This window comes from Pimephales promelas, chromosome 9 (assembly GCF_988280905.1).
Source record: "Pimephales promelas chromosome 9, fPimPro1.hap1.1, whole genome shotgun sequence".
NCBI lineage: Eukaryota > Metazoa > Chordata > Actinopteri > Cypriniformes > Leuciscidae > Pimephales > Pimephales promelas.
Genome location: NC_142777.1, coordinates 761,023 through 783,043, shown reverse-complemented (window position 1 = coordinate 783,043; position 22,021 = coordinate 761,023). Strand labels below are relative to the sequence as shown.

Here is a 22,021-nt window from a genome sequence, read left to right as displayed (position 1 = left end):
GCAGCGGACGAGGGCAGAATGTCCCGACTCGCTTCAGAACACAAACTTCCTAGAACTGTGAACGGTGTTTCTGGCACTGAAACATTGTGCAAACTGAGTTTGCTTTCATTCATTATGGGCAATGCATGTCTCAGGAATAATGAATGCTGGGAAGACTCCCCTGTCCAGTGGGAATCCTCTGCTTTGGAGATTGGACTCTTCATCCCAGGAGGCGAGCCGATTGTGGGAGTGATTCGCAGAGCAGTCGTAGATGTCGAAGTTTTCTGCAGGAACTTGTGGGTATTGTCACTAATCGGCTTTATGCACAGCGGCACTACTTCCTGATCTTCAACCAGCTCCTTGTTTCCTGTCTGCCATTATTGGACAAATTGATTAATTCAGGTGTGCCTGACCTCAGTAGTCACAGCAACAATAATCAGACACACCTGAAATATTTAAGTTTGTCCAATAATGGCAGACAGGAAAAAAGGAGCTGGCTGAAGTTCAGGAAGTAGTGCAGCTGTGCATAAAGCCAATTCTAATGGCCAAGACCCACTCGTACGAAGATGTACGAGAGGTGTGCAGCATATGAATCTGGTTGGTTTGACAAGGAATGATGTAGTAAATAACAGTCAATTATGCATAATTACAAGTAACTAACCCTAAAGTACATAGTTAATTAATATCACTCAATACTTAAACAAGTGCAATGTATTTCACTTAAAGATAAAGTGCAACCAAAAATGCTGATAATAATAATAATAAAGGATCTGTATAAATGAAAAGTTGGGATGGTTTCCCTCTTGATTAGATTTTAATTATAAGAAGAAGAGTTCAGCAGCAGATCTAGTTACAGTACACACTCCTCTTTCCTCACTGTGGAAACACACACCTGTGCAGAACTAACACATCTCTAGTGCGTGTGTGTGTACTCTTCATGTATCCTCATAAATACAATAAATACACACCATTTGGAGGAGCCTAAGCAGAAGCATGTGCCAACTAATGTACAACACAAACTGAAGTTTGAAAATCAAATCTCGAGTAGGAAATTAAGAAGAGTCCTCCATCCCAGAAGCAGCATTAGTTGAAGTCCAAGTGTGTGTGTGTGTGTGTGTGTGTGTGTAACGGGCGAGAGCGTCCAGAGCCCGTGACGACAGACCAGTGTAATTACAGAACTCAACCGTGAGTTTATGTACATATAAATACAGCTTAGAAAAGACAACGTTGTCATCATCAGTCTGTATGTGTGTGTGTGTGTGTGTGTTTGTGTGTGTGTGGTCCTCTGCTGTGTCCAGCGGGTGGCGCTACAGGACCATTGTGTGTGGAGCGAGGTCCTGCACCAGAGAGAGCTCAACACACACACACAGGTGTTGATGAACATCAGTCACTCCGCTTTCTTGATGAACATCTGGACAGAGAGAGAGAGAGAGAGAGAGAGAGAGAGAGAGAGAGAGAGAGAGAGAGAGAGAGAGAGAGAGAGAGAGAGAGAGAGAGAGAGAGAGAGAGAGAGAGAGAGAGAGAGAGAGAGAGAGAGAGAGAGAGAGAGAGAGAGAGAGAGAGACACTCAGGGTCTGTGTGCACACAACACAAGGAATATTTGGCTGTATGAGTAACACTAAAGGAAAAATTGCATATATAATGTAAAATACAAAAATACAAATAAAAATACAAAAATAAAAATTTGTAAAATACAAATTATAAAATATATTGGTAACACTTTACAATAAGGTTCATTAGTTAACATTAGTTAATGTATGAACTAACATGAAGCAACAATGATCAATTCATGTGTTACTGTATTTACTAACCTTTGTTAATATTAGTTAATAAAAATAAAGCTGTTCATCATGTGTTCATGTTAGTTCACAGTGCATTAATGTTAACTATACAACCTTTGATTTTAATATCTTAGCAAATGCTAAAATTAATGTTTAGATGAATAAATGCGGAGGAAAGTGCTGTTCATTCTTAGTTCATGTTAAAAAAAGTAGTTAACTAATATTAAGTAATGAAAAAATATTGTAGTGTAATATATAAAAATATATAAGTGCTACCAATATATATAAATAGAATTACACATACATTGTAACAAATTAATATAAAATTAAAAATGTATTTATTCAGGGATGCACTAAATTGACCAAAATGAGTGACAATAAAGACAATGATGTCACATAAGATTAGATTTTTAAATAAATGCTGTTTTCCACGCAACTCTCTCATTGTCAACGAAAACTGTATAAAGTGTATCAGGGTTCCCAACAATTTTATACAACAATTCTAGATTATTATTTGATAATAATCATAAATGTTTCTTGAGCATCAGATCCTCATATTCGAGTGATTTGTGAAGGATCATGTGACACTGAAGACTGGAGTAATGATGCTGAAAATCACAGGAATAAATTACACTTTACTATATATTCACAAACAGATGATTTACACTGGAATAATATTTTACTGTTTTTCTGTATGTTGATTAGATAAATGCAGCTTTGATGAGCAGAAGAGACTCTTTCAGAAATATACATTACAGTTAAATTATAAGAGAAATTAATATCCAGTGCCTTATACTGTATATTATCTTACAATTATATAATATTTTGTTTACTGATTTACTATGTGTAAAACTCTAAATACAGTATATCTAATTTCTGTTTTTAGCTGATTGGCGTAATTTCTTGTCTTGTCTGTGTTTGTAATCTATTATGTTGTATATGGTTCTATTTTTGATGACCTTTTGACATATTGTACAGTGCCATAAAATTAAAGCTAACATTGACATTTTTACCCGATATACGTTACAATGTTCAAACCCCCTCCCTATATGGAGGACTATATGTAAACATTTATGTAAAATATCTTATTAAGGATAGTTCTAAATAAAACTTAACATGCATTTGGTGTTATCTTTCCTATTTTGTCCAAATTTGTCGCTTTTCACAGATTCTGTGAGGTGTGTGTAAACCTTTGAGCACGTCTGTGAATATATACACTCACCTAAAGGATTATTAGGAACACACACTAATACTGTGTTTGACCCGCTTTCTCCTCCAGAACTGCCTTAATCCAAGTGGCATTGATTCAACAAGGTCTTTAGAAATGTTGGCCCATATTGATAGGATAGCATCTTGCAGTTGATGGAGATTTGTGGGATGAAGCTCCCGTTCCTCCACATCCCAAAGATGCTCTATTGGGTTGAGATCTGGTGACTGTGGCGGCCATATTGGTACAGTCAACTCATTGACATGTTCAAGAAACCAGTTTGAAATGATTCATGGTCATTATCCTGCTGGAAGTAGCCATCAGAGGATGGGGACATGGTGGCCATAAAGGGATGGACATGGTCAGAAACGATGCTCAGGTAGGCCGTGGCGTTTAAACGATGCCCAATTGGCACTAAGGGGCCTAAAGTGAGCCAAGAAAACATCACCCACACCTCTACACCACCACCACCAGCCCAACAGTGGGAACAAGGCATGATGATCATGTTCTCATTCTGTTTACGCCAAATCATCTGAATGAACAACAGAAATCGAGACTCATCAGACCAGGCAACATTTTTTCAGTCTTCAACTGTCCAGTTTTGCAAATTGCCGCCTCTTTTTCCTATGTGTAGTGGAGATGAGTGGTACCCGGTGGGGTCTTCTGCTGTTCAAGGTTGTGTGTGTTGTGTCTTTGCTGCATACCTCGGTTGTAACGAGTGGTTATTTCAGTCAAAGTTGCCCTTCTATCAGCTTGAATCAGTCGGCCCATTCTCCTCTGACCTCTCGCATCAACAAGGCATTTTGGCCCACAGGACTGACCCATACTGGATGCTTTTCCCTTTTCACTCCATTCTTTGTAAACCCTACAAGTGGTGAACTTGGCAACTCTAGCCATTTTTTGGCTGATTTCCACTTTTATTGTGGCATATGTTCTCATCAGCGCCCCCTACAGCTGTGGGCGTATATTTCACAACACTGTCGTAATAAAACTCACTTGCGGCTCCCCCGCTGCTCATGAGCATGTGTTATTATCAGAGCCGGCCGACTCTATCGTGTGGAGCTGTGTCTACCGAGTACGTAATACATCACACACAGTATCATAGAATTATGTCGAATTGCCATAAAGCAAATTGCCATCGTTCTCGCTTCTAATGAGACTTCCTATTTCTAACTTACCGGGACGTTAGTCGCGATGTTGCAAGGTTGGTTTTCCGCCTGGGAAGTCGCTATTCTCACCAGAACAGGTTATTAAACCATTCAAATGATTGCTAAACAGTTTTATTAAGTTGAAATAGTTGCTAAGTTCCCGTTTAAGGGTCCAGTACACTGACACACACACCTGAAGCTCAGAGAACAGCGAAGAGTCTTGCGCTTTAGTGCTTTAAAGACATATCCACATTTTAATGTATAACAAGTATCCACTTCCTGACTTCAAGTATTTGATTATATAAATATTTCTTTCGATCAGTGTTTCTCAATCCTGCTCCTCAAGGACCCCCAACACTGCACCATCACATATGTGACAGAGCTGATGAGTTGGATCAGGTGTGTTTGATTAGTGTTGAGAAACACTGATCTAGATGAGGAGAATGAGCTGTGAGAGTCTGTACCTCGCTGAGAATGACCCACACCGGAGAGTCGGTCAACACTGAGAGTCTCAGAGCCTCCAGCGGCCCGAAGGAAGAGTCCACCTCGCCCTCCGCCATCCCGTTCTCAAACCTCCCTGAGGACACACACACACACATCAACACGTTCAACTCTTCTGAGATCATGTGAGGACAGGACAAACCTTCATACTTTAAAGGAGTAGTTCACTTCAGAATTATAATTTCCTGATAATTCAGTCCCTCCAGAAAAACGCGATTATGCGATCGCTGACTTCAATGCAAAATCAGCCAAAGTCCGCATATTTATGCGGGGGCCGCATTTTTTCAAATACGCCGCATAAATTCCCGATTTCGGTTCAAAATAGGCGGGGTTTGCATGATTTCATAATCCTCGCATTTTCATTGCAAAAAAGTCACACGTATCTTAGCAGAAAGTTGAAAAATGTTGCGTTTGCTTCACACGAGAGCAGCCATTTCCCCGTTTCCATGGGAACGTTATGAAGTGACGCAATTACGCAAATAATGTCCCTATTCTTCAATCTTTTAGAATGAGATGTCTCAATTTCTAGGTTTTAAAGTGAATTGCAATCTGTCTTACTTCATACAAATGATTTTGACTTTCCTACAAGAAAAATGTATGTTATCGATTTGTTTCTATTATTAGGAAAATTTCATATTTATCAAACTAAGTGGAGTGACTCAAAACCCAACTTTGCTCATTTCAAAACAGCCTTTAAAATGTATTTTGTGTCTGTAAAATTTTTAAAAAAATCAAAAAGCCCAAAGATCTGTATCTCTGCTAAAGGAATTTAATATATTTTTTTTGTGTTTTTCCCCCCAAATTATTGTTGTCTCATGTTTGATAAGATGTTATACTTATCAGAAAATGTGTAAAAGAAATGTAAAGTACTTGATATCAAACTCTGTGATTTTGAAAATTCAATAAAAATAAAACTAGAAGAGAAATTAAATATTCCCAGCACTTTCTATGATGTAGAATGCTTGCTTATCAATCAAGTAATAAGAAATGACTCTTATATTAGCCTAGTGAGAACAGGGTGTTGGGGGGGAATCACTTTTTTTCTCTTTTTCATCAAACCGCAGTTTTTGCAAGTTCCCGCAATTTTGCAAATTCCCACAATTTCATCGCATAAATTTGCATAAATATCCCGCATATTCCATCGCATTTTTAAAGAAAACGAGCCGCGTAATCAAGGATTTTCGCCCGCAACAATCACAAAAAAACTCTTTTCTGGAAGTACTGATAATTTACTCGCCCATATGTTTCTTTGTTCTTAGAAAATAAATTAAAGTTTTTGAGGAAAACGTTCCAGGATGTTTCTCAATATAGTGTCTTCAATGGGGTCCAACGGGTCGAAGGTCAGATGGAAGTCTCGACACGATCCAGCCGAGGAATAAGAGTCTGATCGAGACAAACCAGCGACATTTACAACAAAATACACATTTATATACATTATAACCACTAATGCTGGTCTGCACTCGCTGTGATGCGACACACATTTTATTTTATTTTATTATTTAACCTTTATTTGACCAGGTAGGCCGCTTGAGAACAAATTCTCCTTTACAACGGCGACCTGCCCATCATGTGCAAGACAACATAGGCTACGTTCACACTGCAGGCTGAAACGACCTAATTCTGATTTTTTTGCCTCTATGTGACCTGTATCTGATCTTTTCATGACAGTCTGAACGACACAGATCCGATCTTTTCAAATGCGACCCGGGCCACTTGGGTATGTGGTCCAAATCCGATATGTATCCGATCTTTTGAAATGCGACTTCAATCTGAACGGCCAGGTCACATATATCAGACCCGCACGTCATTGCACGCACCTGTAGCTATAGCCAATACACGCTAACTCCAACGCGTTTCAACCGCTGCAGACGTGTCTCTTTCCCAGTGTTGTGCCTGAACGCGTTCAATGAACGATAATGCATGAACGCGTTCATATACTGTATTACTGCCTGATGAACATTACTGCGAACACGTTCATTCTGGTGTCTGTGAACGTGCGCTCTCTGTCAGTTTAACTTTGTACAGTAGGGTGCCAGATTTCTATAGAGCCTTCCAGGCGAAAACACATGTAAACATGCCTTAAAATGAAGCGAAAAAACACCCAATCTGGCAACACCAGCCACCAGTGTCACACCGGCGACAAAGCAAGGAGCGCTGAGGACGCGCACTTTCAATTAAACGGGTTTTATGACGAGGTCGGTGAGGATCGGAAAAATCGTACATTTATGTGCAAACTTTGCCCGTCGATAAAATAATTGTTGTCTGTGTTTGTATATGGGCTGTGGCAATAATAATAATAAAACAAAAGCTCGCAACATATGGAAAAAATATCTATTTCGCAAACAAGTGACGTTGTTGACCGCTGATTACTCTTCTGCGCATGCGGGTCACTTCTGGGTCAGTTCACGTTCACACAGGAGATCACAAAAGGTCGCATTTAATTGGAAATGTGAACGGCCTTGCAAAAAAATCACATTTTTTCAAAAAATCGGAATTGAGCATTACGCCCTGCAGTGTGAACGTAGCCATAGAGTTACGTAATAAGTGGGGGCGAGTAAATGTTCATTCGGAAGTGAACTCCACCTTTAACTGATTCAGTGGAAAAACACACCATTGAGAGCGTCCCGTCCCATAGATGATTTCCTGTGAAATATTTCAGAAAACACAGCAGAGCTGGATACAATGTCATTTGAGCTTGGATGATAAATATTTTGAATGATTGGCATGTATGTGTGCTGGTTCCTGTCTGCTTGGATTATATTCAGCACACTAATGACTGAAGGGGAAACTGGCGCTCTGATAAACCCTGAGGCGCAGTAATCACACACACACACACATAACCATCATCATGAGAGGGAGACAGACAAACAGATCAAAAACACTTCAGGCTTTTCACAACCAAGATTTGCTAGGATTTCCTCCATGGATTTGGAGTGCGAGATCAGCGAAGCAGAGAGAGACCGAGAGCATTCAGGATTCACTCACACAAATTCAAGATTTAATATGGATTCATATATATCTCAGGTACACATCAATGCTTTTCACACGCTCCATACGAGCATGAGTGTTTATGAGCTGAATAGACCCTTTTACAGTTGGTAAACATGGTGACGTTTTTATGTGGGCGGAGCTTAGGTGGAGGCAGAACGATCCCTCTGGCCGCTTCACTAACGCGAGTTAGCAAGGATTGTTAGCTTGTTTTTTTAACAATGACTGGAGAAAATCCGATTTTATCTTAATGTGTAAGGTCACTCAGTGTCCAGGACCGCGATTGTTATTTCCAAAAGTTATTTTTAACGGACAGAACCAGATTGGCCGACCCGTAGCCGCCTACATGCTCACTCAATGCATGGATGATCTGACAGGATTAGCGTACGTTACCTCGGGTGAGTGGCCTGACTTCTACACCTGCCTTATAGAGAAACCGACCGTAAAGAGAAACTGAGGGCATATAAATCTTTAGATGCCTATATGGTCCTGTACAAGACTTGTGTGTACGATCCGCAGTTCTGTAATGTCAAGAGTGTCAATACGGTGCGATTTTAATCATGTGAATATTTTCTAGAGATAAAAAAATTCAGATACAGCATATTCATTTTTCATTGATACCTGCACCAAACAACACAATAAGATGACATTTAATAATAATACAAGTAATTTAAGCTCCTTATTATGTAGACGAATCTGTGCTGGTTTTTGTATTGGCCGCCTCCAGTTTTCACTTTGTTTTGCCTCCAGCTCGCGCCGTGACGTAACTGTGACGTCGACGCAAAAGGGGTCTAAAGTGAATACTGCGTGTGCACTTCACTAATAAATTAGTGTGCACTTGACAGGTGTGCGCTCACCTATTCGGATGAAGCCGTCTTCTGTGCGCTGGTACTTCGGCGTCTTCTCTCTCCCCTCCTTCAGTGCTTCTTTCTCCGACTGAATATTCTGATCAAGAGGGACAGAAGTGTTTCAGCACACACACACACACTCTCACATATACACGCTCACTCACTCACAAAGGCTTGCTTGCTCACTCCCCTGCTCAAAAAAGACTCAGAAACGAGTCGTTTCCTGAGTCTGGTGTCAATAAAAGCGTTTTCAGTTCTGAAACTTACAGGATATTCTTATAATATGATGATGACCTCTTACATGTCAGAAGCTCAAGGAGAATTTGATTTCTCATCACTACTTTAATGTGCACTACTTCAAACTCATGTGTCCTGCAAGTGAACTTCATCGTATGGTGCCATCATCCCAAAGAGACACAGAATCACTTTCAGAATATATATATATATATAGACTTCAGATGCAAAAATAATGGGTTTACACATATTGTGTCTGGGTCCCTGGACCGAAACGCTGTGATTTGACCCGAAATACGAAGAAGAGCGACGCTCTAATCTCCCAAACTGCATTAACAGCATAAAACAGCCCACAGACACTCCTTTCTCCAGGGCATTCTCTGCTAATTTCCTATATCCGGCTGAACTCCATAAACATCCCTTCAGGGAGCTTTACAAAGAGGGAAATGAGGAGAAAAGAGAGATATACCAGCCCGACAGGGAGGAGAAGGACGAGAGATATTAAAGGGAGGCTCTCTCTCTCTCTCTCTCAGAAAATCCCGTGATTAATCTTGCGGTGAAGGTCCGTTTCCGGCTGTAATCTTAAATCACAGTGCCGCCCCTCGTCTGCGCTCCCTCGGGAGAAAATATCTCCTCTGCGCCGACCGCACACACAGCAGGTCACGTTTTATTGCTGTGTGTCAGTACAGTTGCATTAGCTCATAAAACACAAGTATATCTCTATCTGCTCCAGTTTGACTGGGTAGAGCAGTGATGCTTTCTCATGATTCGCCGCTTCTTTAATGACACTTTGGTCTCTTGCTACTCATGTTCATATATTTTTTGTCACATTTACAGGGATAGTTCACCCTAAAATTAAAACGAAGGCATCATTAACTCACCCTGTGTTGTTCTAATGCCGTACGCCCCTTCTTTCTTTCTTTAGACCACTACAGTAGAACTGTTTAAATATGTCCAGAGATATTGTAGCTGCAATCAAAGGCAACTTATGCATTTCTGTTAAATATGGTTCACAATTAAAATATATATATATATATGAGGTTAAAAATCATATGATTGAAATGTTTCATGGTCAATAAATAATAATTTCATGATTATTTCTTTTGTTAAAAACTGTGAGGAAAAGGGTGGAACTTATTTTTTGTTCCGTGCGGAAATCATAATTTGTTGCTATGGGGACGCTTTATGGGTAGACTCGCTAAGATCTAGATGAGAGAAATGTGTTGCGGTTTTCTAAAAGGCCATGGAAGATTGTAAAGATTATTCATAAGTTTTGTTGTTGAGGATTGAAGACGAATTCCCTTCTAAGTTTACCCTCTCGAGTTCATGTGGCCAATGAGGTATATATATTTTCTCTTTCTTTGTCGTGTATTTGTGTTATGTGACTGTGTTTGTAACATTTATTTGCATAAATGTATACTTTATTTTTTAGTTTGTGATTTCTGTTTAGTATTGTCTGCAAATATGTCAAGAATTTAAGGTTAATTTACGTTTTCTGTGTTTTATTTATATACCAGTTCTGACGGCAATTTGGAAATGCAACAAGTGAACATGTAAAGACATGTCCGTCATGGAATAAATATGCCCGTGAAAATCCAGGAATGACTTGAGCCTTTATTAAAACTCGAGGGGAGTAACAGATATAATGGCAGTGAATAGCAACCAACACCAAGCTTTAAAAAATGCAAAAGTATCCCAGAATGATCCGATGCGACACGGTTTATGATCAGGTTTGGTAAAAAAAAACGAATCTCTCAGACAGAGATTTAATGAAAATCCTGCCGTTGATGATCTGTGCTCGACTGCGTTCATGAGACTCTATTAACTCTATAACAGAAAAACACTGGAGTTAGGAGAAATTAAAGTCCCCCTGTGGTGAAAATCCAGCGTTTAATGTTTTTTGTGGTGTGTTTAATCCGCTCTAACACACACATGTGTAAGTTGATAAGTGGACAGCATTGCTAAAACTGCAGTGACAGTCTCAAAAACACGCTTTGAAATCCACCTTGTAACCAATCAGATCAACGTGTGATCAGTGAGTGAGTGAGTGAGTGGAGGCGGGGCTCATTTGCATATTCATAGAACCACGCATACTAAATGAGGCAAGGGTGTCGAGTTACGTACATTCAAGATATTTTAAGACATGAAGACATTTTTTTAAATATGTAGTTTTAAGGGATAAAATGATTGACTACAGGGGGACTTTAAGACTAAGAATATCCATTTACCGTCTCTCTGGTGAATATATCCGTTGTGTTCATCGCTATCTCGTTCACATCTGTCATCAGACAAACAGTGAAGAAAGTACACGATACTTTTCTGTATTACATGTCATGTGTTCATTAGTCCTGATCTTTTGCTCTCGTGGCTGTGAGGATGTCGTCCAAAGCATGATTTGAGGTATCAGGCGTGTCTGTGGTGCAAATAGTGAGCCATGGCACGTTTAACGCTTTAGGTTAGGGGTATAAACAAGTCCTTAACTCGAAGTATGAGCAATGCTTGCACAGTTATGGCAGACTTTGATAAATTCAGGTCTTGACACTCGAACAGGAGCTTAGCCTCTGCGTCATATGTTGAACACTGACTGAAGCTTTGAGTAGTTGAGACAGTCTTTCAGCACTGATCTGGTGTGTTTATAGAGGCTGCAGTGAGCAGAGCAAACACACACACACACACACACACACACACACAAACACACAATGACAGGGACTCACGTCGAAAGGAAGAACCTCCACTGTAGTGTTGAAGAGCTTGTCTCCGGGGTGCTCGATGTTTCCACTGCGGAAGAAATACCTGCACACACACACACACACACACACATAAATATCATCCAAACCATCAATCATATTAACTCCATAAGGAGAGCAATGCGCAGATGCTTCCTTATATATCATCTTATCAGGCATTTATTTATAGAGTACACAGAGGCCCCAAACATATCTAGATGGTCGGTGAGTAAAAAAAAAATACAGTAAAAACAGTAAAATATTATTCCAGTGTAAATCATCTGTTTTCTATGTGAATATATACTGTAGTAAAATGTAATTTATTCCCGTGATCTTCATCATCATTACTCCAGTCTTCAGTGTCACATGATCCTTCAGAGATCACTCAAACATGAGGATCTGATGATCAACAAACATTTATGATTATCATCAATAATAACGTTTTTTTCTTTGCTGAATTGAAAGTTAAAAAGAACAGCATTTATTTGAAATGGAAAGACTGTCACAATATAAAATGTTAATTCTTCAATATAATGCATAATATAAAGTCTCTTACTGTCAGTCAAGTCACGCAAACACGTGATCAGAAAGAATCTACGAGCTGATCAAATGTTTAAAAATGAGTTTTGAGAAAAGCTCCAGTAGCACAGATGACACTACAGTGACATTCAAACATATTTAAGTGTCTAAAAACAGCGTTGAGTCTTATAATCACACATGGAAGCCCCTGCACTGGTTAAACTGGGACTGTATAATCACACATGTGGAAGCCCCTGGTGGTTAAACTGGGATTACTGCAGTCTGAAGTCGTCAGTGAGCGATGGGCAAATGCTCTCATTCAGCCGAACACTATTAGCTCTCAATTAAGCCTGAAATATGCATGGACTTTCCATTAGGGTTAAACATGTATGGATGACTGTGGCTCACGATGACTGATGGTCTAGGGTTGCCAACGGTCCCGTATTAGCCGGGACGTCCCGTATATTGGGCCTAATTCATTTGCCTTGTCCTGTTTATTGACTGCTATGCTGATCTGACTACTGAGCGATACAACAGCAACACGACACTTGAGAAGGATCAAAACACCGGTCATCATCCAATCACAGCCCACACTCTTGCGCATCAGGCCAATAACAAACTCTACATCATTCTTTTGGGACCAATCATTGTTTGATTTGCGTCCGGTTCGATCTGGACTTGCACTAACGGCAAATCCCTTTCACTTTCTGCGTTTTGATTTCGGCAAATCAGTTTTGGTGGATGCAAACAATGTGATTATTGTTCATGAGTCCAACATCCATCCAAGAAAACATGCAATCTTCCCGAGGGAATAATATACTGATGTGGTTTGCTGCTCAAGAAACGTCCTGGTTGTGTATGCAACCCACCTGAATGGGGATCACGCTAGGGAGCCCATCGTCTTCGTGTACTATTGATCAAGCCAATGGAATTACTGACAGAATTTTCATTTTTGGGTGAACTAACCCTTTAACGTTACACTATCACACTAAACGGCATGTTGAATGTTGTTAGTTAGGTTGTGTGTTCCACTTCCCAAGAGCATGTTGTGTAGACCAGCTGGAAACTACACACACACACACACACACACACACACGAAGAAACGCTCTACATGTCCAGGCTGACAGATCTTCCAATAGGGAGACGCCGATATTGGGCAAGATTTCTCTAATTAAACTGCATGATCATTGATGTTTTTGGGTAAGAGTGTCTGTCGGAGCATGTTGGCGTTGATGTGTGTGTGTGTGTGTGTGTGCTCACCTCTCTACACGCACGGGTGTGAAGAAGCGTATGCGTATGAAGTCTCCGGCCACCGGTGTGAAGGCCCAGAAGAAGTCCTCCCCCAGATAGGCCTTCTCCAGGGTGAAGTGCTGGTACGTCTTCAGGCTGGTGGTGACCTCGGCCAGCGGGTTAGCGTGACCCTTATGAAGCGTCTGCTTCCCGAAGTCCTTATCCTGAACACACACACACACAACAGCCTCATAAACACTGCCCACATGTGCTATGAAACGCAGAAATCAAAGAAGTTGTCTAGTTAGTAAATGAGAATAACGGCAGTGATTAAGGTCACACACATCGACAGCCGAGGAGACGAATCAACACGACAGGGAACACCAACACTCGTCGCCATGGCGATTCATGATTCATTCAGAGGGAATAAACAGAATAAAAATATAAGCATTTTTAATGATCATAATCAGATATTTTGGCTCTCTGGTTTGTAACTCGGACACTCTCTGGAGAGAAACGAACATAGACCTGAAGCAGAACGCTTTCTGGAGGATTACAACTGAGGACAATTATTACACACACACACACACATGAAACATAAGTGAATAAGACAGATCACCTTGAGTTTCTGGATCTTGCCAGCGAGTGACGAGTGTGTGCCGACGTGCTGGAAGAGGGACGGCTTGAAGCGGATGCGCAGGTTTGCTTTCTGCCGGTCACAATGTTTCTGCGGGACAGATGACATCATTTACGTCCAATCACGACCACACACACTTTCAACAAAAGCCACAGGCTAGAATTATCCAGAGCTCATTTTGGCCGCACACACACTGCATTTGAAAAGAAATATTACAAAGCAGAGATGCATTAACATCTGATCGGTCGACTTTAAACCGAGTTACGTTCACACACACACACACACACACACACTCCTAAGACGAGTTATCTCACTGCATTAAAGTCAGCAATTTTCATATTTTCACATCATTTTCTCCCCCTCGTGTTGTTCCAGAGCCACAAGAATCCTGTTCTTCTTCCAGTTTTAATGACGGCAGAGTGATTTCTGTCTCTCCAGTACAAGTCCACTCTATCAAGCTTCGAAAAGTTCATCAAGACATGAGATTTCCCGTGTTAAACGACCTCGACTGACCAGTTTTAATGTGCTCTATGTATGTGTGCAGCGTCACTCTCCAGTCGGCCCGTAATATTTCTATGAATCATAACAATGCATGAAGGAGAACAAACATGAACCACTATCTCTATTTTTAAATCCAGATTAAAAACAAAACTCTTCCACGATGCCTTCTACTGACCCTTTTTTCCCCTATGTCACATGGTTTTATTTTATGTAATGATGGTTTTTTTTTTTTTGATTGATTGATGTATATAAATATTGATTGATGTACACTATATAAATTATTTCTTAACTGTTATGATTATGTAAAGCACATTGGGTTACCTGTGTATGAAATGGGCTATAATCAGTAAACCTGAACCTGAACGACTTCCTGCATCACCACGAATGTTTAAAGGAGTAGTTCACTTTAAAAAAAACTTTTGCTGATAATTTACTCACCCCCGTGTCATCCAAGATGTCCATGTCTTTCTTTCTTCAGTCGAAAAGAAATGAAGGTTTTTGATGAAAACATTCCAGGATTTTCTCCATATAATGGACTTCAATGGGGTCCAAACGGTTCAAGGTCCAAAAGACAGTTTCAGCGCAAACTGTTCAAAGGGCTTTAAACGATTCCAGACGATGAATAAGGGTCTTATCAAGCGAAACGATCGCTCATTTAATAAATAAATAACAACGTTTAAGTTTTATAAGCTCAAATGCTCGCCTTGCTCTGTTCTGTGATGCGCGTTCGTGACTCTCCTGTTCGAACTCGTTCATCAAACTGAACAAATCTTTTTCCGAGTCAACTTGTTCATTTCGTTCGATGAATGAACCAAATGACTTGGATGACATGGGGGTGAGTAAATTATCAGCATAAGTTTTATTTAAAAGTGAACTACTCCTTTAAGCCGAGCCAGTTTAAATATTCAAGCACAAGAAGACGTGAAACAGAGCTCATTTCGTCACTCACTCTGTGTGTGTGTGTGTGTGTGTGTGTGCAAACACCCGAAGCACTGAGCTCATTCACATCTTGTGCTTCAGCGACAAATTCACACACAATCATGTCTAAAGATAGCAAACACATAGTAAACATAGTGGGTTATGTGTTGAGGGAACGACAGTAAACGTGTGCATCAGTGTATTAGATCAGACTCTTAAAGTGACAGTAGCCTAATATTCCCGATGATGTCAGCGTTTATAATGTGAATCACACGACAAAGAGAAAGAGACACTCACTCACTGCTCTCGACTGAATAACTCTAATAAGGATTCATTAATAATGATGTTATTAATTAGTGTTATTGTACATTTGCTTACTTTATTACATTTCTGCACCTGAAAAATACTATCAGACCTACGCGAAAAACACTGTTTATTTAATCTGTATCTTTGTTATATTGTATTTATTTGTGCTTTTGCTTGTAATTTGATTGTTTAGTTATCTTTAATAATGTTTAAAATGTATATTAGTTAGGCTAGTAGGTTTAGGTTTCATTATCGTTTTGAAAGTTAGTTTTAGGTCCAGTTTATATGTGAATAAAAGTCTAAAAGAAATCTGTTCGTCTCATATGGAGAATGACGAAGCCGCTCGATTCACAGCTTCTGCTGTTCATGAGGCGATTGAAGATTCAAGGTTTTGCTTTCCTGGACGTTCAGAAACACATTTCATTACAAAGTTCTTCATTTGTTGATTCAAAGTCTGATGGGATAGGAACGACACGAGGGAGACGAAAAGACTGAATTAAAAAGGTGCACTGCGACTTTAACAACTAGTTGTTCCACTTTTTAATGTGACCAGATGTGTATTAGGTGAAACGGGTGGTTGTTTTCTGAAAAGAGACTAACATGACCCAGTCTATTATTATAAAAATCAACCTTTCCACATGTTAATAAGAGACATGATGATGACACTGAATGAATTATAGTGAGGAAACAGAGATGTAGAATTCTTACCGCGTCTTTTTCTGGGTTGCACACCTTCACCCACATGATGTGGTCCAACAGCCAATCAATGGGCTTGTCTTTGTAGAACATTAGCATAAACTCCACGATCAGCGGCAAGTCTAATGACTTGAACATCTTCCCTGAAATAAGCAGGACAGATTCATGAGCATCGCTGATAACCCCAGCACACACACACACACACACACACACACACACACATTCAGCCCTGAGGAAGCTTTCGTGGCCAAACCGGACTGCAGTCAGGAGACAAATCAAAGCTCACAGATTTCCACTTTCAACACGGATTTAAACGAGGAACTCCCGGGAGGAGAGATGAAGGAAAAGAAAACAATAATGCAATCATAGGAAAGGCGCTCTGAGAGTAATTACGTCTTCATATTAACGACTCTAGGCTCCTCTTCTAAGGTGGTGCAGCAAATAACTTTAAAGATAACACTTTTCTGCAAATATGAGATTAATTCAGTTCATCAAATGAAATGGGATCAGATTCAGCAGGAAGGATGTTCTTCATAACTGCGTTTTTATTGGCCTCTAATTAAGTTCTTCCAAACTCTCTGGGTTTCAGAGGATCTGATTGGCTGCTGAACTGTCTGGGTCGCAGTTAGATGATCTGATTGGCTGCTGAATTGTCTGGGTCACAATCCGAGGATCTGATTGGCTGCTGAACTGTCTGGGTCGCAGTGAGAGGATCTGATTGGCTGCTGAACTGTCTGGATCACAGTCAGAGGATCTGATTGGCTGCTGAACTGTCTGGGTCGCAGTCAGAGGATCTGATTGGCTGCTGAACTGTCTGGGTCGCAGTCAGATGATCTGATTGGCTGCTGAACTGTCTGGATCACAGTGAGAGGATCTGATTGGCTGCTGAACTGTCTGGGTCACAGTCAGAGGATCTGATTGGCTGCTAAACTGTCTGGGTCGCAGTCAGAGGATCTGATTGGCTGCTGAACTGTCTGGGTCGCAGTCAGAGGATCTGATTGGCTGCTGAACTGTCTGGGTCGCAGTCAGAGGATCTGATTGGCTGCTAAACTGTCTGGGTCGCAGTCAGAGGATCTGATTGGCTGCTGAACTGTCTGGGTCGCAGTCAGAGGATCTGATTGGCTGCTAAACTGTCTGGGTCGCAGTCAGAGGATCTGATTGGCTGCTGAACTGTCTGGGTCCCAGTCAGAGGATCTGATTGGCTGTTAAACTGTCTGGGTCGCAGTCAGAGGATCTGATTGGCTGCTGAACTGTCTGGGTCGCAGTCAGAGGATCTGATTGGCTGCTGAACTGTCTGGGTCGCAGTCAGAGGATCTGATTGGCTGCTGAACTGTCTGGGTCGCAGTCAGAGGATCTGATTGGCTGCTGAACTGTCTGGGTCGCAGTCAGAGGATCTGATTGGCTGCTGAATTGTCTGGGTCGCAGTCAGAGGATCTGATTGGCTGCTGAACTGTCTGGGTCGCAGTGAGAGGATCTGATTGGCTGCTGAACTGTCTGGGTCGCAGTCAGAGGATCTGATTGGCTGCTGAACTGTCTGGGTCTGGTTTTTGGTAATCTATAATAGAAGAGACATCCGTTTTATGCATTATGGATTACAGTCCGACATCAACCACAGAAACATCCTGCGTCTCCAGATTAAAACACATCAGCTCGGATCGGACATCCGCTCACACACCCGTCACACAGATCCGGTTTCATGGGCGTGACGCCAATAAAGTCATATTACAATACGAGTCTGAGTCTAGCGGGAGAGAGCGGGTCTAATGTCTAATGCTTTGAGACTTTCCCAGTTTGTGAGAAAGTTTTACCCCACATTCATTTTACATGTCGAGTACAATTATGTGGTTATGTTTTCATTAACACAGTGATTTACCCAGAAAGAATGGAAGTGTGACAACATGCCCCATAGGTGATGTTCATTATAACATGACCATATGACAGATTCAAATATTATATCTCATCTAATCAAAAAATGTACAAGAAAAGGGATGGACCTTCGACCTTGAATGCTTATTTGAAAGATCTGTCTATTTAAAGCACACAGCTGTTTTTAATGGCTGCTTCATTATTAATGAGCACACGTGTGTGTGTGTGTGTGTGTGTGTGGGGGGTGACGGGAGGTAGAGGGTATGGCTTGTTGTAGTTTGATGTTGTAAAGACTAGTTTAGACCAGTGTATGACCCGCCCACAGGCTAACATTGACCATTATTTTTGAATTATTGACACACACACACACACACACACACTCGCTCGCTCACTCACTGTCTCTCTCACTCACTCACTGTCTCACACACACACACACACTTATGAACACTGAACACAAAGTCAGAAAGAATGCTATCCAGACACAATCATTTAAGATCAATAATTAATTAGAATAAATATTTAAACATGAATAAATGTCTAAAACAAAGAGCAATGAACTCCTCACAGACCAATCAGGACGCAGAGAGATTAATCGGCACTACGAGTGCTGTTGCTTTTAGATGTTATAATAACTTCAGCTCTCCATTTGTGGAAAACTTTGGCAGCTGTTCAAGGCTGTGTGTGTGTGATGAATTATCTCTGAATCGAGAGCATGTGCCGCTTCACCTTCACACACACACACACACACACCTCTGAAAAGGAAATAGCCTCATTTGAAATAGTCAACTCCACATTTAAAGCCCTCAGTTCATGTCTTTCTTCCTGAAATCCACACATACGTTATCACATGTGCGGGAGAGTCACCTACTCTTACTTACTGAACAATTCTGTCAGTTCTTCTATGATCACGGTCATTCTCAGTTAACATGAAATCAAAATAGACCTTATTTACTTTCATAAGTGGGTCGTATTTTGTCTTTCCATCTTCATCTGTGTTCAGTGTGTGATGTTGCTGTCCCAGTTCTCCTCTATATGAGTGTCAGTGTGTCTGAACTCCTGAAACGCCTCCACTGTAGTCTCGAGTTTCCGAACACGTCACAATATTCCTCATTATAATAATTAATGCGCAGGATAAAGGGGCGGGGCCTGGTTGAGTTAGTTAGTAGTGTGATAAACTGGCGGTTATGGAAAGGGGCAGGACAATTCCCAAACACACTCGAAGCGCTTGACCAATCACAACATAGTACGCCAACCGACCAATCAGAGAACAGTGTGCTTTCAGGAGGAGGGGCTTCATAGAGACAGGAAGTGAACAGAGCGTTACTGACAGACTGGGAAGAGAGGAGCCGCAACAATGGAGAATATGAGGAGAATAATCAACATTCAAGCTGGAAATCCTGTTCTAGGAGAGCCTGAAACAACATCAAGGGCATTATATGGCCTTTTTAATAAATGTTTCACATATTTCAATTTCCTAAAATAGTCAGAGCAAGCGAGTTGTGGTTCCCTTTCTGAATGCGTTGGGGAACGGCTTCAGCGTGACCGGCGTCCACACGGAAATAACATTGGCTGGCGACACCATATGACATCACTAACGGTGCAACCAAAGTATAAAAGGTTAAAAAGTTAATTTACCCCGGTATTATAAACACAAATGTTTTTGTATGGCCAACACTAGCATGTTTCTGGTGGATCTAGTGCAAACTGACACTCTCTCACACTTCCTTTAAAGGGATACTCCACTTTTTTGGGAAAAAGGCTCATTTTACAACTCCCCCAGAGTTAAACTGTTGAGTTTTACCGTTTTTGAATCCATTCAGCCGATCTCCGGTTCTGGCGGCACCACTTTTAGCATAGCTTAGCATACATCATTGAAGAGCACAAGACCATTAGCATTTCTAAATAAAAAAAAAAGATATTTAAAACTTCTTCTGTAGTTAAATCGAGTACTAAGACTGACTGAAAATGTAAAGTTGTGATTTTCTAGGCTGATATGGCTAGGAACTAAACTCTCGCTCCTGCGTAATAATCAGGAAACTTTACTGAGCCTATTTCCAAAAAAGTGGAGTATCCCTTTAAGTTGTACTTATATTAAAGTATCTGCCAATGTAACACCAATGTAAAGAGTGAATGTGTGTGTTTATACTGGTGCATATGTGAACAGCTCGGTCTTCCCACTGCCACTCCAGTTAGCAGCTTGTGTGTGAGGCGTGAGGATCTGCTAGCGACAGCGCTGTGCTAGCCGCTACGCTAACTGACAGCAGGAGAACACGCTCATCCAGACACGCAAAAACAGGCAGGGGGAGATCATTAAAATCATGATACTGACTAAACTAGTCTTTTCAGGAACAAGAACACATGTGGGCGGGGCTTGATTGTGTCTGTGGAATTGATTGGACGGTTGTGATTTGCTATTGGCTGATCTCATGTGAGTGACGGCTTATAGCCCCGCCCTCGTCATCAGAGAAGAGAAGAGAGGGAGGGGAAGTTATTTAAAAATGCAGTTGTGTGTATGATTGTGTGTGTAGGAGACTGAAATGACAAAGTGCACAGAAGATGTGTGTGTGTGTGTGTGTGATACGGACAGAGAGCAGCATCAATCACAGCTTCACTGCTGCTTTGGGACCTATTAGAGTAAAAGAGCAGAGAAAGACTCCAGAGAAATAAACATGTGTGTGTGTGTGTGTGTGTGTGTAAAAGACAGAAATGAGCTGACTTGAGCGAGGTGTTAATACCCAGGACTGGCCGGGTCACATGCTCTGGTGTTCAGTGCAGGAGTGTGAAATGCATCATGGGGATTTATCTTTGCTCTGGCATGTCAGCTCGTTTCTTTTCTGCGATTAGGCTGTTTTACTCTGAACCTCATCTTGCTTGGCAGCCGTCTTGCTCATTACTGCAAAAATAACCAGGGCTCTTGGCCTGAATTAGCAAAGCACCGTTCATACAAGCTTCACCATGAAATTGACAATTTCTATTTTTAATGGAATATTTCATTTTTTATGCTTAACAATTTATCCTTGTTGTTTTAAACTCATGTTCCTGGTGATCTCGACTCAGAATCAGTTCCTCTCGCAGCTGCTCTTCTCTGATGATGGGGGCGGGGCTATAACCTGTCACTCACATGAGATCAGCCAATAGCAAACCACAACCGTCCAATCAGTTCCCCACCGACACAATTTGCATAATTCGATTTGTTAAACATATAGAGGAATAATCCGTCTCACTCTAACGTTAACCTAGATAAATGTGTGCTATTATTAGGCGCATATCCAAGTGTTTGTGTGTCGAAACTCAGCGAATACTTGCCCTACAGACATGAGAAATAAAGCTTGAAACATCTACTTTTAAATGAACCAATTCAAATTGAAAACAAATACTCTTAGGTAATGTAATCTGTTTAAAAGTTGCATTTCTCTCTATAGGCACGTTCACTTTTCACTAGTCAGCATCGTCAACTTCATCTTTACAGCCAAACGGACTCAGAAAACTCAGAATTGCGAGATATAAAGTCAGAATTGCGAGATATAAAGTCAGAATTGCGAGATATAAAGTCAGAATTGCGAGATAAAAAGTCAGAATTGCGAGACATAAAGTCAGAATTGCGAGATATAAAGTCAGAATTGTGAGATATAAAGTCAGAATTGCGAGATATAAAGTCAGAATTGCGAGATATAAAATCAGAATTGCGATATATAGTCAGAATTGTGAGATATAAAGTCAGAATTGCGATATATAGTCAGAATTGTGAGATATAAAGTCAGAATTGCGAGATATAAAATCAGAATTGCGATATATAGTCAGAATTGTGAGATATAAAGTCAGAATTGCGAGAAATAAAGTCAGAATTGTGAGATATAAAGTCAGAATTGCGAGATATAAAGTCACAATTGCGAGATATAAAGTCAGAATTGTGTGATATAAAGTCAGAATTGCGAG

General features: G+C 40.7%; 1 protein-coding gene across 1 annotated transcript in view; it reads right to left on the bottom strand.

Moving 5' to 3' along the window:
• Positions 1-754: 754 nt before the first annotated feature.
• mgat4b (alpha-1,3-mannosyl-glycoprotein 4-beta-N-acetylglucosaminyltransferase B) overlaps positions 755-22,021 on the bottom strand; it is a 115,562-nt gene continuing 94,295 nt past the window's right edge. Inside the window, exons 9-15 of the mRNA XM_039653736.2 lie at positions 16,232-16,362; positions 13,781-13,888; positions 13,192-13,385; positions 11,401-11,479; positions 8,462-8,549; positions 4,580-4,692; positions 755-1,390 (exon numbers count right to left, since the gene is read on the bottom strand). Of these exons, the coding sequence (XP_039509670.1) occupies positions 1,367-1,390; positions 4,580-4,692; positions 8,462-8,549; positions 11,401-11,479; positions 13,192-13,385; positions 13,781-13,888; positions 16,232-16,362 (737 nt within the window). The 3' untranslated portion in view covers positions 755-1,366. The remainder of the gene's footprint in view (positions 1,391-4,579; positions 4,693-8,461; positions 8,550-11,400; positions 11,480-13,191; positions 13,386-13,780; positions 13,889-16,231; positions 16,363-22,021) is intronic.